This window comes from Theobroma cacao, chromosome 5, assembly GCF_053813885.1.
Source record: "Theobroma cacao isolate CCN51 chromosome 5, ASM5381388v1, whole genome shotgun sequence".
Taxonomy (NCBI): domain Eukaryota; kingdom Viridiplantae; phylum Streptophyta; class Magnoliopsida; order Malvales; family Malvaceae; genus Theobroma; species Theobroma cacao.
The window spans coordinates 25,359,560-25,376,811 of NC_142643.1; the positions used below are offsets into that span (position 1 = coordinate 25,359,560).

At 34.2% G+C, this 17,252-nt stretch overlaps 1 protein-coding gene across 1 annotated transcript; it reads left to right on the plus strand.

Moving 5' to 3' along the window:
- Positions 1-2,324: 2,324 nt before the first annotated feature.
- LOC108662199 (phosphatidylinositol 4-kinase gamma 8) lies at positions 2,325-7,095 on the plus strand. The gene is given in 4 exon segments (XM_088806848.1): positions 2,325-2,656; positions 5,719-6,098; positions 6,101-6,753; positions 6,826-7,095. Coding segments are annotated over 4 exon segments (1,635 nt in total).
- Positions 7,096-17,252: the final 10,157 nt, after the last annotated feature.

A 17,252-nucleotide genomic window follows, 5' to 3' on the forward strand; every position in this document is an offset into this window, starting at 1 on the left:
TTACTTTGCTTTGAAGAGTTTTGAGAATTTCCTTTTAAACTTGTTCTTTTACTCTCTTTTCAAATCTCTTTTGACTCACTTTGATATATTTGAAGACTTTTGAAAATTTGTTTTCAACATTAGTTGCTCATTTCTCTTGGTTTGTTTTTAAAGTGAAAACAAATTTGAAAATTTGTCATCACGTTCAAAAGTTCGATTTGGTGAAAAGAATTTTTGAAATCCAATTCACCCCTCTTGGATATTCCATCATCATTATTCTTAAGCTAACATGTCTAACATATAGTAATAATAATAATAAAAATAAAAGATTAATAATTCTTTCATCTAAATATTTAAGTAAATTACTTAAAGAAATGAGTTCAAAATCTCTTTTTTAAAATGTAGTTAGCATTGTCAAAAACATGAAAAAGAAAAAGCTAGTAACAATACAAGGGATCAAGTATTTTAATTCCTAAAAAGAAGTAGCAATTAGTTTTGATGAGGAAAGCATAAAGACTAGCATTAGGGAAATGGAGACCGGATCTTAAGCAGTGGTCAAATGCAAAAAAGGTAATGTCTAGTTGTAATTTTCAATGGGGAAGCATTAAAAATACCCAAAGGCAACTAATATGATGGTCAAAAGCAAAAAAGGTAATGTTTAGTTGTAATTTTCAATGGGGAAACATTAAAAATACCTAAAGGCAACTAATATGATTCCAAATATGGAAACCCAATATTTGTTGGGCCATGTGTCCACTAAATTGTACCTCTCTAAGATGTCAAGTATTGGGATGAGATAAGATAGAGGTAGTTGGCAAGAAAATATGAGGGAACAAGAGAAGAGTCGTTTTAAAGAAGGGAAGGGAAATGAGAAGAGAGAAATGAAATGAAAACACATGGTAAAAAAGAAATGTTATATATATTGTATATGCGTAAATTAACAAAGAGGAGGGTGGAGGTGAGGTCATGAGGAAATTTTATTTCCCAGTGACAGTTTGCTTCTCTCTCGCTCCCAATGCTGTTCTTCTCTGAATGCCTTAATCAGTATTCAGGGTTTCTTTGTCTGTCCCTTCTATAGCATTAAATGTTATAATGTCATTTTTGCACGGTGAATTTGAATTTTACTTTGATTCCTCGCAGCCAAGAAATTGCAATTTCATTGAGATATTCATTTTTCTCTAATTTACAGAACATTACGATAATTTATAAGTGAAGGAGCGGGGGGTTTAATTACAAGTCTGTTATGTGAATTTATGTTTCAATTCCTTCCTTTATTTATTTGTTTTTGTTTAATTTGATTTTTGATCCTCGCTTTTGAACTGATGTTCAATGGGGAAAAATATCTAGGTTTTGATGGATGAATGTTAGCCTTTTATCTTGTAGGTTGTAGGCAAAATCCAAGAAATGAATATGACACCAAACTTTTGCAACATGAATACGAGCAGGTGCATGAGTAGCATCATATATATATATACACACACACAAATACATACATATATAATATATTTATATCTAAGTGTGATGCTTGTTCATGTCATTTATACTATTCCAAAATTAGAAATTAATTAGAAATCATTCGTGATCTTTTAATTCTCTATGATCTTGCCACAAAATGAAAAAGAAGAAGAAGAAGAAGAAGAAGAATTAATACGCACCTTCCAATAAAGGAGATAGTATAAGTAAAAGAAGACCCTAGAAATATCAATATCTACTAGCCTAAGCACCTTATATTAATGGTTGAATTGTGTTAGTAAGAATTGTTTTGAACTCAACCAAGTTTAGTCTAAACGGTTCATGAATTTTAGGCCAATATATGTGAAGCGTGGTTAATAAGTATTAATTTAAAATTCTTTCTAGAATATATATATATATATATATATATGTATGTATGTATGTATGATAAAACAAATTAACTCATTCTACTATCACGAAAGGGAGTTGTTTAAGGTGGTATTCAAAACTATTGGTTCAAGTGTTATAGTCAGAATAGGTCATCGGCTTGTTATTTGCCAAAAGCTAATCTAAATGTTAATGCTTTTCTAATAGTTCTTTGGGAAGTCACTAAAAAAACAAGTACATAATGGATTTAAAATCTAGAGTTGAATTCATATTCTGTGTTCTGCTAGTCTGAACTATAGAGTGGTGTTGATATCTTTCCAAATATGATTATCAATTGCTTCTTGAAATTTCATTTGAGATACATATAAAATTGTTGCTCTTATACTAATGTAAGGCTGTGAATTTGTAGATACATGAAGGCTATTCTTATTCTAGGGAAAACTAATCCTTAAGAAATCCTTTGGGAAAAGCTATCTTTGGTATGATTGTTTGACATTTTGACCTGCATGAGTCTTTTTAGGATGGCGATAGCCATTGATCAACATCAAGGATTCAAATCGTTCAGTCGATCTCAAAGATGCAAACTCCAATCCTTCACTCACCTCAATTACAAAATTCTTGAAGTTAGCCATACCAATCTTGCTCGCTCTTTGAAATGAGTGTTTGAAGTTGCAAATTTCTATTGAAGCTTCTCCACCCTTTGCTTTTCCCTTGCCACTAATGTGGAGGAAGATTTTGACACCTAGCCGAAAATTGAAATTATTGATGGCTAAAGAGCACCGAAAGTCAATGCTCTTGTAGTTGAGGTGGCCATAGCCATAGCCTCCGGGGTATTACTGTCAAGCCCTACTCTATTATATACTTGTCATGTCATTCATGTGCTTGATAGAATGTATGCATAAGTGAATGTATCGAAAAATCGTTAAAAGTCGATATTGTACCTAGTGGTACAATCAAGTTGATTTAAGCCTCAAACTAGGCCGAATAAAGATTTTACGATGTATGTGAGAGTTATTGAATCTTAGAATGTCTTAATATGGCGATTCGGAGTTCGAGGATTGATTTGGAGTCCAATCGAGAATTTTCATAACGTAGGGGCAAAATGATCATTTTGCCACCTAAGGGCAAAATTGGAATGTTGGACGAGATTTTTGACCAAGTTTGACTATTTGGAGCATAATTTGAAATTGTGGACTGAAAAATTTCAATTTTGACATTTTCGAGTATAAGGGTAAAACGATCATTTCACATGTCCATGAGGACGTAATTGAAATTTTACACCACCATGACACTTGTCAAGCCCATGAATTTCACCTATTATCACTTTATACTTTGGATAATTATGGGATTACATGTGGTGGTGAGAAATTGCTTAATTGTTAAGTTTTTAATCTTGGACCAATTACATGGTGACACGTGGTAAATTTTAATCCTTCTACAATTCCCTTTAAAAAACCAGCACACACTCTTCCCAAATCACTCTTATGGCTGACCAAGCTAGGGAACAAAGAGCAAAAGAGAAGAACAAACCCTAGGAAGGAAAAATTCAAGAGAAATTGTTGGATTTCAAGGAATCAAGCAAGTAAAGGTAAGATTTTTTAATTTTAGCTTGTGATCGACCTTTCCCATGCATTCTTTTTCATTCTCCATGGCTAAAATTCAAGTTTTCAAGAGGGAACCTTTGCTAGCCAAATCTAGAGAGAGAAGTTTTGGTGATGAATTTTGCTAGATTTCATAATATCCTAGTGTTTTTAGTCATTTTGTGATGTTTGGAAGGAAAAACAAGCAAGAAAATCACATGTTCTTCAACCACCCTCATTTGGCCGAATTTTCTATTGGGCATGTTGATGATGGATTTGGTTGTATTTCATGTTATTTAGCTAGGAATTGATGAATTATGGGGTTGGATATCGAAACCTGTTATTGAAAAATATAGTTCCTTTAGAAAATGGCTTGATGGAAAATGAGAAAATCATAATAAATGGACTTAGATTTGATTCCTAATGATATATCTATGGATTTACGAGACTGTGTAGACATTGATTAGTATGTTAGTTCGGAATCGGAATGAATTTCGAAAAATGGTGAAGTTAGTCAAAAATCAAGTTCATTGTAATGCTTTGGTGTATTAGATTATTGGGAGTGTAATGAATATATTTGGAGTTGAATTGGATGTTTTGGTTAAATCAATGGTGTATAGTTCGAATTAGGTCAAATACAAATTCATTTCGATCACAATTGAACCTACGTAGAACACCGTCTTTAAGTGATTATTCAGACAATTCTCATTCATAAACAGTTTGGCACAAATATATTGAATTACGTGACGTGTATTATGTATAGGTGGTGAGCCATTTGATAAGGGTAAAGATATTGTGCCCGAGGACCAATAATAGGAGTACTTCAAACTCCTGCTATTGTGAGTAATCAGACTTTCATCTTAACTATCTAAAGTAGTTTATACCCGTTTTTATGTTTTAAAGAAAAATAAATTTAAATTGCAAATTATTATGTTTTATAATTGAAGTGTTGATTAAACGAAATGAGATTTATAACTTGTTTTGAAATTGAATACTGGTTTTGGAAATTGAGTAAGTGGAGACTGTATACTTGTGTTATATATATGTTTTGACATATAGTTTGAATTGATGGCTTATGACAATGGGATGGCAAGCATGGTTGGATTTGTGTTTGTGTGGAATATATGAACTGTTTTGCTTTGCCTTGACAGGCTGGTAATATTATATTAGCCATGTCATGCTGTTGAAAATTTTATTGAATTGGTGGGTTACTTAATTAGCTTACTACAGTGGGCGGGTTTTCATGGACCAGCCTATTAGAGGGGCACGATAAACCCGGTTATATTTTACCTTGGTACAAGAGGCGCGGAGGGTATCTCTTAAGGTAAAGTTAGAGTTCACCTCACGCCGAACCACCACGTGAGGGTGAAACTTAGCCAACGCCAAGGAATAACTGTGTTTTTAAATGAAAAAATGAGTTTTATACTTATATGTTATTTTAACAGCCTTGGCGGACTCGGTTGGATGCTCGGTGCAAGGTGTCACAGAGTGCAAGTTTTTGGCACGAGCCAAGTTTTAAGAGAATCATAAGCCTTGTTGATTTTGATGAAATGAAATTGATTTACGTGGGTTGAAATGAGATTTGATGTTATGAATCATATTATGATGAGATGTTTTAAATTGTCTCCATTTACTCGGCTTTAGATGTTATAGATGAAATTTGCTTACTCACTGGGTTTATAAAAACTCAACCCTTCTTTTCACCCATTTCAGGCTCAGGGCAGTCTGTAGACCGCTAATTATGTCGAGGGTTTGCTTTTGGGTTTGCACCCTTAGAAATCGCAGGTCTATAGTCTTATACATATATGTTTATTTTGGGGGCCCACATGTCATTGTAGAATATTTTGTATACCTGGATGTGTGTGCCACTGTATGTATGAATTTATTTTCCTTTTACGCTACAAAAATTATTTACGCAGAGTTCTATAAATATTGTTTTATAAGAAAATAGAATATTTTATTTAATATTTTTATTTAGTTTGATTAGCCAAAATTTTATTTTAAATGGATGATTTAGATTACTAAAATTATTTTTAGATAAGAAATGTATATTTTTTGATCGTATGCTGTATTTTTACCAAGTTTCAAAATTTTCAGGTAAAAATGACCAAAATACCCATATGTGGCAAAAATTATTTTTTTGTTTGTTTTGATTTTAAAATAGTTTATATTCCCTTAAAACATGATATTTAGTAACTATTGCTCACAGGGGAGATATAAAACTGATGAGAGAGCCTTGCGAGGTTTCGGTTGACATTTCTGGTAATGAATGTCTATCGAGACATCGCAGCAGATGTCACGGGCTCGAAGGGAGTACCAGGTCATGACAATTACCGACGCTAGTGTCCAATGGGCTTGGTGGTGCCTACTTTTTACATAACTAGAGTGGTGAAACTATTGCTGTAGCAAAGCCTATTGATGAAGAACCTTTAGCCTTCAATAACCCAAAAGGATTTGGGGGATTAATGTTAGGACAACTAGCAGTAAAACGTTCAGTACGTGTAGGTGAAACTAGCATTCGTGAGTTGGCTGCTTATCTCCTCAATCATGGTGGGTTCGTTGGTGTTCCTACAACATCTCTTGTGAAAGTCTTTCATGTTGCATTCCATGTCAACGAAGCAACTGCTGTTTTTGAAACACCTTATAAGATTGCCTCACTACAAAACTTTGTCTCTCATGACTTTGATGCAGGAGAGTTAGGGCTTCAATTCCTAGAATTGGGATTTTTGACATAAGAATCTTGAATCTAGACTAGCATGCGGGAAACATTCTTGTCAAGAAAAATAACCACCATGAAAATTATACTATCGGGGCAACTGAGCTTGTGCCCATAGATCATGGGCTTTGCTTACCAGAGTGGCTTGATGATCCATAGTTTGAATGGTTGCATTGGCCTCAACCTTCCGTTCCTTTTTCAGAGTTCGAAATTGAGTATATATCGAATCTCAATCCATCTAAGGATGCAGAGCTTTTACAAATTGCACTTCCATCGTTAGAGGTGTCCTCCGTATGAGTTCTTATCTTGTGAACCATATTCTTGAAGAAAGCTACTAATGTTGGCCTTTGTCTTGCCGATATAGGTGCAATGATGACTCAGGAGTTTTGTGGTGATGAGGAAACCTCAATTATACTAGAGACTCTTTGTGCAAAAGCCAAGGAAAGTGTATTTAATACTTTAGAAGCTGATGATGATAAAACCGAGGTAGGGATTGAAGACTTGGAAAATTTTCAATTTGATGACAATGAAACTAAAGGTATCTACAATGAGGTTGCAGATTTTCCAAAGCTTTTACAGAGTCATGATTTGAATTTGGCTAAGTCGTAAAAATCTTTACGATTTTCATCCGTAAGATCAATGTCGGGGTTTTATGGTGCTTTATGATCTCCTTTATACGAGGAAATTGACAATGGCGATACTAATTATGACACAAAAAATATTATCGCCAAAAATGGTGATGATAATGACAAAAAAAGTAGCTGCACCAATGATGACAGCAAAGCATGAGGGTTGGTAAAAAGCATGAGTTTCTCAGTGCAAAACTATAATCACGAAAGTAGGGGTATTTTTTTCGAGAATATGAGTGAAGATGAATGGGAAATGCTCCTCAAGAGTTTTGAAAAGCTCTTGCCTCAAGTATTTGAGGGCGCAAAGTGCATGTGTGCCAAGCAAAGGTTGGGAACTTCCTGCAAGTTCTGAGAACAATGTTTGAAAGGTAAGACAACTAAAATTAAAAGATCCTATATTAATTTGTATCTTACTAACATGAAGAAATTGTACATTGTTTGTGAGACCTTGATCTTTATAGACTCGTAACTAGGTGTAGACGCGATAACACGGGCCAGGGATAATTTTGTCATTTCCCTAGTAAGCCCCCTAGAAGTAGACTTTCAAACAATATTGAGGCGTATGTAGGCCTAAGGAATAGATGAATGATGAAAAAAAAGGTAAAACGACGAAGGAAATAAAAATAATGATGATTTCCAAGGTATGGGCAAAATGGTCATTTTTCATCTTGGATCAAAATTTTTAACTTTTCGTAAACTCGAATATTTCTAGACTATTATGGACTTTGTCTCATTCTCAAAAGAGTAAAGAGATTGCACAAAGGATTGGGGGAAGACAAACCTAACTTGTTAAGGGCATTTTCATAATTTAAGAAGAGATTGGATAAGCTTGAGCTATAAATATCATTCTTTCCAGCAGCTTTTTCAATTTCCAACAACTTCTTCTTCTTCTTCCTTCTATCTCACGTTTGTTTTCCTCTCTCAAAATAGCTCCAATTTTCAAGCTTTTGTGCACTTTTGCATAGAACCTTTGTGCTCTTTCACTCTATCACTTTAAAACCGTTGAGAAATCTTACTTCTATACTTTCTCTCACTAGCTAGGTGTTTAGAGAGAGAAAGAAAGAACTTCTACAATAGCTTGGAAGAATTTTGAAAAGGAATTTCATTATAATCCACCAAGGTGAGTGTTGAATTAGGAATGGTTTTAAGTTGTTGATAATGGCTAGTAATTTAAGTAATGAGTTGTGTTATTGCTAAAGTTGTTTATCTATTTCTAGTGTTACTAGAGAAAAGAAAATAAATAGCTAATCAAATGGTAATTGGAAGGTAGATAGGAAGGGCTATTGAAGCTTGATTTGGGAAATAGCTTTTGGAGCAATATTAATGTAAATTGGATTGGCTGTGATGTTTTTGGTGTGTGATAGGTTCCAATGAGGCCCCTTAACCCCAATTGGACCATTAGAGAAGTTAGAGTCAACTAAAGATTCAACAAATATCGGTGAGTGAACTTGCATCAAAGTGTTTTTGGGAAATACATATGTGTTGGGATGAAAAATTTAAATGATTTTACTTGGCTTTTCATTTAATTATGCATGGAAACAAGAGTCAACTCCGTTGATCTGTTCAAAGTTCATCCGTGCAGTGTTTATGACACTTTGTGTGAGACCTCAACCTCTATAGGCTTGTAACTAAGCATAGATGTAATAATACGAGCCAAGGGTAGTTTCATCATTTTCTCTAATAAAGTCCCAAAGGAAAGTTTTATGATATTTTAAGGTCTAAATAGGCATAAGACTGCATAAATGACGTGTAATGATGAAAACATGAAGAAAACTAGAAATGACAATAATTTTCACAATAGGGGCAAAATGGTCATTTTTCACCTCAGGTTAAAATTTTAAGTTATCACGAACCCGAGCATGTCTAGACCATTATGGATCTTATCCCAGTGTCAAAGGAGTAAAAAGATTGCACAAAGGGTTGCATGAGAACAAGCTAACTAGTCAAGGGCATTTTCGTAATTTTAAGGGAATGGATAAGTTTGGCCTATAAATACTTTCTTCTAGCAGCTTCTTCTCCCATTTTCTAGCAGCTTGTCTTCTTCTTCTTCTTCTCTCTTACGTTTCTTCAAAACCTCCATGGAAGCTTGATGTGTAGCTTACAAAATTTTCTCTCTCTAGCTTAGTTTTCATACTTTTAAGCCCTTTTGACTAAAACCCTAGTATTCTTTCACTCTCTCACTTCAAAACCCTTGGTAAAGTTTATTTCCATACTTTCTCTCACTAGTTAGGCATTCTAGAGAGAGAAAGAGAGAATTACCCCACTTATTTGGAAGCTATTGGAAGGGAATTCAACTACAAAGAAACCCAAGGGTGAGTGATGAACTAAGCTTGGTTTTAAGCTGTAGAAAATGGCTAGTAATTGGGATTATGAACTATTTTATTATTGAGTATGTTCATTACTTTTTTAGTGATTAAGATAATGAACATAGATAGCCATTTAATGTGGCAATTGAAAACCAGCTAAGAGATAGCTTTTAGGGTTCATAGTGTGTAAATTGACCTATTGCTTATGCTAATGTGATCCTAGGTTCTAAGGATGCCCCATCATCTCATTTGGACAATTAGGGGAATTGGAGTCATCTAAAGGCTCTACAATCATCGGTGAATGGACTGCCTATCAAAATCATTTTGGGAATGTGAATGTTTTGTATAAAGTGTTTGAATGATTTTATACAACTTTTCTCAAAATTGAATGCCTTGGGAACAAGCTCTTGAGAAATGGTTTATGTTATGACACGTGGTTATTATGAATTTCTATGCGGCTGCATTATGTTGATATACATATATGTTTGAACATAGTGTTGTGTAATTATATTGACTCGGCTATGTGCGAGTAGGGAGTGCGCATAAGCCGAGGATGACCCGGTTATGTGCGAGTAGGGAGTGCACATAACCCGATGATGACCCAGCCATGTACGAGTAGGGAGTGCGCATGAGATGGTGATGATGATGATGTGATGGTATGTATGATGATGATGGGATGGTGTGTATGATGATTATGGGTATACGTATACATATATACATATGTAAATATGTGTGTTATAGGAAATTTATGAGTAATGGTATATGGTTGTAGTGCATGTGAAACTTGACATGTTAAACTTTGGAAAATTGTCATGTGTTTCATGTTGGTTTGGACATTTCAGCAAGGTGGTTTTTCTTTGGGAGAAAAGGGAAATTTTTCATTGGTATCTTGTATTTCGCTGCAGCGAGAAACTCTTGGGTTTGAGAACCTTCACCAGAACTGGTTCTCGTTGCAGTGAGAATGAATTTTGCTGCAACAAGATAGTCACTGTAGCTTCTCGTTACAGCAAAAAGGAATCTCGCTACAACGAGAAACTCTCTGTTTCATCAGCTGAATTTTGCTGTAGTGAGAAACCTTCTGTTTCTGGGTTATAATTTCGCTGCAGCAAGATTTTTTCTCGCTGCAGCAAAAAACCTTCTGTTTTTGTCTCCTATCTTGTCCAATTGCTGCCCTATTTTTCACTTCTTTGCTACCATATCGGAGCATGGACTTCCAACATTAAGGATTAAATGAGTTAAGTTTAAAATGAAGAGGTTTAGTGAGAAACCCTTGGCCAGTTGAGAAACCCTCGTTCGGCTAATAACCAAATCCCAACGTCGCTACAACGAAAATTCATTCTCTCTGCAACTGCCTTTCCGCTACAGCGAAGATTCGTTGTCATATTTGACTTGCTTACGTATCATTGAAGCTTTCATTCTTCAAATGGTTCGTTGTGTATGGATTCATGATTTTCAAATGATCAATCATTTAAGGGCTTGATGAGGGGTTTTTAATATGAATGGAACTAAATTACATTGTTTTGAAACAAGTGCATCATGATTTTTAAATTTTCCCTTGTTGTTGCTTGTTCCCTTATTTGTTCACTCACTGGGTTTATACTCATTATTTTCAACTTCATATTTTCAGATCACGAGGCAGCCGGTAATTAGGACGAAGTGTCCTTGTAGACTTATATCCATCTTTTGGTAGGTGTCCGACATTCAGTAGTTGTACATTCATTCGAGTCCCTCAGCTGAAAGTCGAGTATTATTTTGTTGTGTATAGATGAACCTAATGTAAATTGTTAAGATACATGTTGTAGACAAATGTATATACACTTGTTTAGTATGCCAGTATGAGATGACAATGTTTAATAATATTTTGATTCTAAGTTTTGAAAAATGACTTAGCAGTTTATGATGGAATGATGAACACATCAGATTAATAGGCTTGCTTGGGCTTAGTGGACTACGTCCATTGGGCCCATGCGCCGGTCATGGCCCGAAATTTGGGTCGTGACACTTTGTTTTATGGTTGTAATAAGTTTTAAATACTTATTTACTTAGCCATGATATGGCATCTGTTTATACATGTCTATATGTTTTAATTTTATCTTTATTCCAAATGTTTGAGCACATGATTATGCATTTAAATTCTGTTTTATTCTTTTAAAATTTTGATGATGTTATTTACACTTATGTATTATACAATTATGATGAGATTAGTCTCATAGTAAAGTTTAATACTTTGTATTTTTGTCTATCTGTATCTAAGGTTTACTTCGGTCAAGTGGGCTTACCTATTTGATCCCGTGTGTTGGTTATAGCTGAATTTGGATAATGACAAAGTTGGTATCAGAGCTCCAAGTTTGTATAAATCCTAAGCATTTTGTTCTGTTCAGTAGAGTGTTGGGTTTTTTTGTGGAATCTTGTTTGAGGTTTGTGTATCGTGGCACAAATCATAAACAAGAGACTACATAAATTCTCTTGTCTATTTAGAAACCTACCTATCTGTTCACTTTGAGTTAAGCGTTTGCTCTTATTTAAATAAGGATGTCACATAGAACACAAGCGACAGCTAAAGGCACGGTAGAATAAGATGCTGTCATTGGGATATCTCTAAGGTCGCGTACAACCACTGCCAAGGGTTGTGGAAAGTGTGGAAGAGCTGCTAAATCTGTTAGAGCAGAGACACACATGAGTAAGCCATTTAAGGAGCAACCTCCCAAGGTTGAGATAGTACACCTAGCAGAGGGCATTATTGTCATGACCTAATCCTAAGTAGCAATCGACACACAGGCCCAACGGGCTAAACCTATTAGACCTATGCAAACCTCGTAATAAGTCACTCGTCAAATGACATCATAATCATACCTGCCATCCATGGCGTAAGTGTCACATCCCATTTTGTGATGGAACATGACTGGTGCATGGACCCAAATGGATATAGCCCACTAAACCCAAGCAAGTCTTTCTAACATTCATCATTAAACATTCATCAATGCGAAAACATACCTAAACATCTATATGCATACATTATCAACTCTTGCATATAGATTAATAATGTAATATGCCTAAACATCTGGCTACATTATCATAACATACTCATAATCCATAAAACATGTTTCATAATATGCAAACATAAACATAACATAGACTGACTCGTCAGCGGAACATGACTCAACCTCTAGGCTGCAAGTGGCTACTAAATCACCTACCAAAAGAGGAATGGATCACGTCTTTATGACATTGGTTGTTAGCAAGAGAATGATATCATTGATCTACAACAAAAATAATGAGGACAAATAACATGTGAGTTGCAAAAACTCCGTAAGTGGATACGTGGAAGGGGACAAGGCAATGGGGAGAGTTTTTCATAACCATGCACTTGTAAATACATATGATTCATAAATCATTCCTTCATTTCCATAACAATCATGAAACATAGCATTTAAACTTAATTTAAATAACGTGTCATGGAAAACAAGTTTCAATAAACCATTAGAAACCTTTCGCCTATGAAAATCTTTTGGAAAACATTGAAAACTCATTTTTGGAAAGAATGTATTGATGCTTTTGGAAATATATTGATACCTTTGATAAATCTATTATGTAGAGTAATAGTGCACATTTTTGGGCATGAAATTAGCCAAGTCCTTGAGGTTTTTAAGTGAGTTTTTGGGTAGTTTTTATGTTTTTCGTTTATAAGTTCAAAGTATGTTGATTATTTTAATTCGAGTAATTTAGTTCAATTTTGTAATTAAAATGTCTAATTTTCCATCACTAATTTAGTTCTTTGGTTTTGAAGGTTCTCAATAAAGCTTAATGATCAACCATGCAAAAATGGCTAGGTACAAACTTTCGCTAAACATGCTATAGTATTTTGAGCATAAGTCATGTTACAACTGTTAGATCGACATGATTCTTGAACCACTAGAAAGCTAAGAGGAAGGGATACAACTTTTATGTTTATCACTTTGCCTAGTTCTGAGCAGATCATTGTCAAAATCATGTTGGAAGTAAATGAATTTCTATAATTCTACACAAGGCTCTTTGAAGGAGTCAGCGTTGCGGCCTTGAGGATTCCAGTGCTGCGGCACCACGGTCATCTACCTCTCCCATACAAAAACAGAAAACAAAGCGCCATGTCACTAGCTACCTAGCCCTGCGATGCCCTGATGTAAACTAGGCTCACACTTGGACTTAAGAAAATGGCACCACTGTGCCAACATGATGTTTCCAAATTTAAATGTTAAAAGATTTTTTATTCTAGGGCTTTTCAAGGGCTTATAAATAGGACTTTTCTTCATAGAAATTAGGAGAGGAACAATAGCCTTTTTAGAGAAAAAAGAGAAAGTTCTATGCAAGAGAAAAGTGAGAAGAAATCAAGAAGATTGGAGATCAAACTCGATAGAGAATTGTTTCTCACTCTAGTTTTGTTTTCTCTGTATTCTTTTGCTGTAGCTATGGATTATTTTCTTGAGAAAGTGTTGTTTGCTACAAATATTATGAGATAAATAGTTTTTTTTAGGATTATGGTTGATCTTAGCATGTAATTTGAATTTTATCTCTTGTTTGCTTAAAATTATTGGGTATGAATTTATTGTTGCTTCTATTTTGTCTGATCAACAGGGTAGATTGATATGGATTTCTAAATGCAAATTAATGAAGGGAATTCAGAATAGACCAAGGATTTGAATAACATGTATTTATGTAATCTAGAAGATTAGGTTAATTGATTAGCAATTAGGATAGACATACTTAGTTGGCATGTGTAATAAATAATAGAATATGAACTTAATGAACTTATCTTTAATTAATTCACATAGACATATACTAATTAAATAGAATAGGTATTTCTACAAGAACCTCGACAGAAACTTGTAGATATTTGTGGCTTCTAGGCTAACAATACAACCTAGTGATTTAAGTATAATGAGAGATGTTCAAATTAACATGTTAAAGGATTCCATAATCTTAGGCATTTAATCAACATTTTTTAACTAACTTTTGTCATCATGTTTTTAGTTTAGTACTGTTAACTAGATTTTGCTTTTAATTAATTTACAGCAATTTGTTTACTTGGATAACATTAATTTGGAATAATTTTAGTATTTAGTGAGAATTTAAAAACAATTCTCTGTGGGATACAATACTTGACTTACTTTTATGTAATTTGTTCAATACATACACTTACATGTACTAAATTGACAATAAGTTTTTGGCGTTGTTGTCTGAGGAATTGCATTCTTTATTTTTTTTCTAATATTAATACTAAACAAATTAGTCTTAATTCAAGGTTTTCTTCTATTATTTTTCAGGTGCTTTTGATAAATGTATGAGAAGAAACTTGGAGATTATTTCCTGTGATCCAAAGATAAAGAGAACATTTAGAAGATTTCGTAGGGAAAATCTACAAAATTCTAATCATATTGATTCAATGGCAGACCAACAAAGACAATAACAAGTTCAAGAGCTAGTAATAGAAGAAAATCAATCATTACGAGACTATGCTATTCGGTTAGTACAAGGGCTTCACTCAAGCATTACAAAGTCAACTATTCAATACAACAATTTTGAGATCAAGCCAACCATCATCCAAATGATCCAAACTTCAGTTCAATTTGGGGGTTTACAAAATGTCATCCTCGATATGCAAGGTGATGCCATTTGGTAGAACAATTGTGGCATTCTTGAAGCCATCAATAATCTCAATGGGACCTGATATTGCATGGACATTTGCCTTACGCAATGTCACACTCAAGAAAAAGTGCTTGCCATAAAGTATGGTACGTGTCATTGCACAATAAAGCAAACATGCATCTTCTTTTTTCTCGATGGTTCCCATTTTCTCTTGTATTGACAACTTCAACTGTCAAGCATCATAAAAATTTGCAAATTAGTCATGAGATTGAAATTTTCAAATAATAAATATGGAATCAATTTCATAATAATTTTATTAAATGACCATATTGTTCTTCTTTGGGAACAATCAACCAAGGGTAATATTCAGAAAAAGAGTAAAACAAAGAAACGTTAAAATCCTCAAATCCTAAGTCTGGGTTGTCTTTTATCATTCTGATGCCTTATCTTGGCTAGCAAGGTCTTAAAGAAATCAGAGACTTCCAAGAACGTTCTTACTTCTATAAAAGCAAGGTGAGTCATCTTAACAGAGGCATTATTAGTTTCAACATTAGTCAAAGCAGTAGAATTCTCAATGGCATGAGTCTTAATACGCTTGCCTTTATCCTTCAAGGATGCTTGGTATAGATCAACAAAGTGCTTTGGCATACGACAGGTACGCGAGTAGTGTCTAGACATGCCACATCGATAGCAGATACTTGTATCATGCTTCTTCACGGGCTTTTTGCCCTTGCCATGATATGGCCAAAGGTTGGATTGCCTAGGGCAGTTAAGTCTTCCGCCCCTTGCCTATGTTCACGATCCTTAAGTCGGCCTGTACTCTTACTGGAGTTAGCATTTGCTTCAGGCAATGCTTTTGAGCTAGCAGGTCTAAGATCATGGTTCTTGAGTGGCAATTCATTAGTTTGCTCTGTAGTCAAAAGGACAAAAATCAACCCCGAGTATGTCTTAAACTAACGCTGCCAATATTACTACTACAATACAATATTTGAAGCATGGAAGCTGAAAAAAGTTTTCTCTAATAGTTTTGATTCAATGAGCTTAACACCATATAACTCCAGTCGAGAAACAATATCAAATAAGGTTGAGTTGCAGTCGGACACTAATTTGAAGTCTTACAACTTGAGATGCTGCCAGTCATATTGTGCTTGAGGGAGGATAAATGTTTTGGTATGATCATACCTCTCTCTTAACCTTGTCCACAAGATCTCATGGTCTCGAACGGATAAATATTGAGTCTTCGAACTCATGCAAATGACGGTGAATAGAGATCAGTGCATTCGCCTTATCTTTGCCATTTGCTTTCCCATCTATAATAATTGCATTAGCAAGGCCTTACCTTTGGAGATGTCTTGGTATGATCATACCTCTCTCTTAACCTCATCCACAAGATCTCATGGTCTCGAACGGATAAATATTGAGTCTTCGAACTCATGCAAATGACGGTGAATAGAGATCAGTGCATTCGCCTTATCTTTGCCATTTGCTTTCCCATCTATAATAATTGCATTAGCAAGACCTTACCTTTGGAGATGCATATCCACATCAAGGCACCGAGATAGATAATTTCTTTCACTCACTTCCAAGATATGGAACTTGAGCTTTTTAATATTTTCCATAATTCTACGTGTAGAAAAATGGACCCATAAATTAATTATGACAACTGTAGGGGTTTCTGGAGGCCCATCGCCGCTTCAGGGGCTGGAGGGATGCTCTAGGTTAATTGTCAGCTTCAAGCCAACTGGACGGTATACAGAATCAAAATCTAATTAGTTAATGAAGAGCCAAGAAAATTACCTCCTCTTTGGTGATCATGATGATAACGTGTTGTCAAAGAAATAATAGAAACAAGAAGAAAAAAAGAGATATTGAAAGAATGCTCTTTATGTATTATTGAAGCAATGCTTGGAATAAAAAATAACTATGATACAAATGAGGGTGGGGTGACCCCTTATTTATAGTTGAAGCCCTTTATAGATCAATAGCTATCACAATCTGCTACTAAGATACATATCCAAATTGCATGATCTTCTTGATAAATCTCACATTATCACCTAGGTAATATCCATATGAAATATCTAGAATGTAGATAACACATTTATCATTGATCAAATTTAGTCTAATTTAAATTGATCTAATATGGTGTGATGTGTCTATATTCCATAACAACCTAATTTAATTAGAATACTATTAGTCAATTTTTTTAGAATTTTATTTTTTCGCTTCAAAGTTATGAGCTACTTTGAATTGTTAATAAAATAATCTTAAATAAATTTTTTCCTTTTAATTTTTCTTTTTTTCCATCATTATGTATTTTTTTTTTGTTTTTTAAGTTGATAAATGTTAAATAAAAAATATTTTCTTTATTATTTAATTAAACTAGATTATGACATGCTTTGTATTTTTTTTAATTTTTTACTTATTTGAGATTAAGTCTAGACTAATGATAATCCATCATCAAAGAACCAAACAAAGTGAATAGTAAAGGGACCAAACAATGCATTTTGAGATAAAAAGGACCAAATTGTATTTTAAAAATATATTGAGAGAAGTTTTTACATTTTACCCTTAAATAAATAAT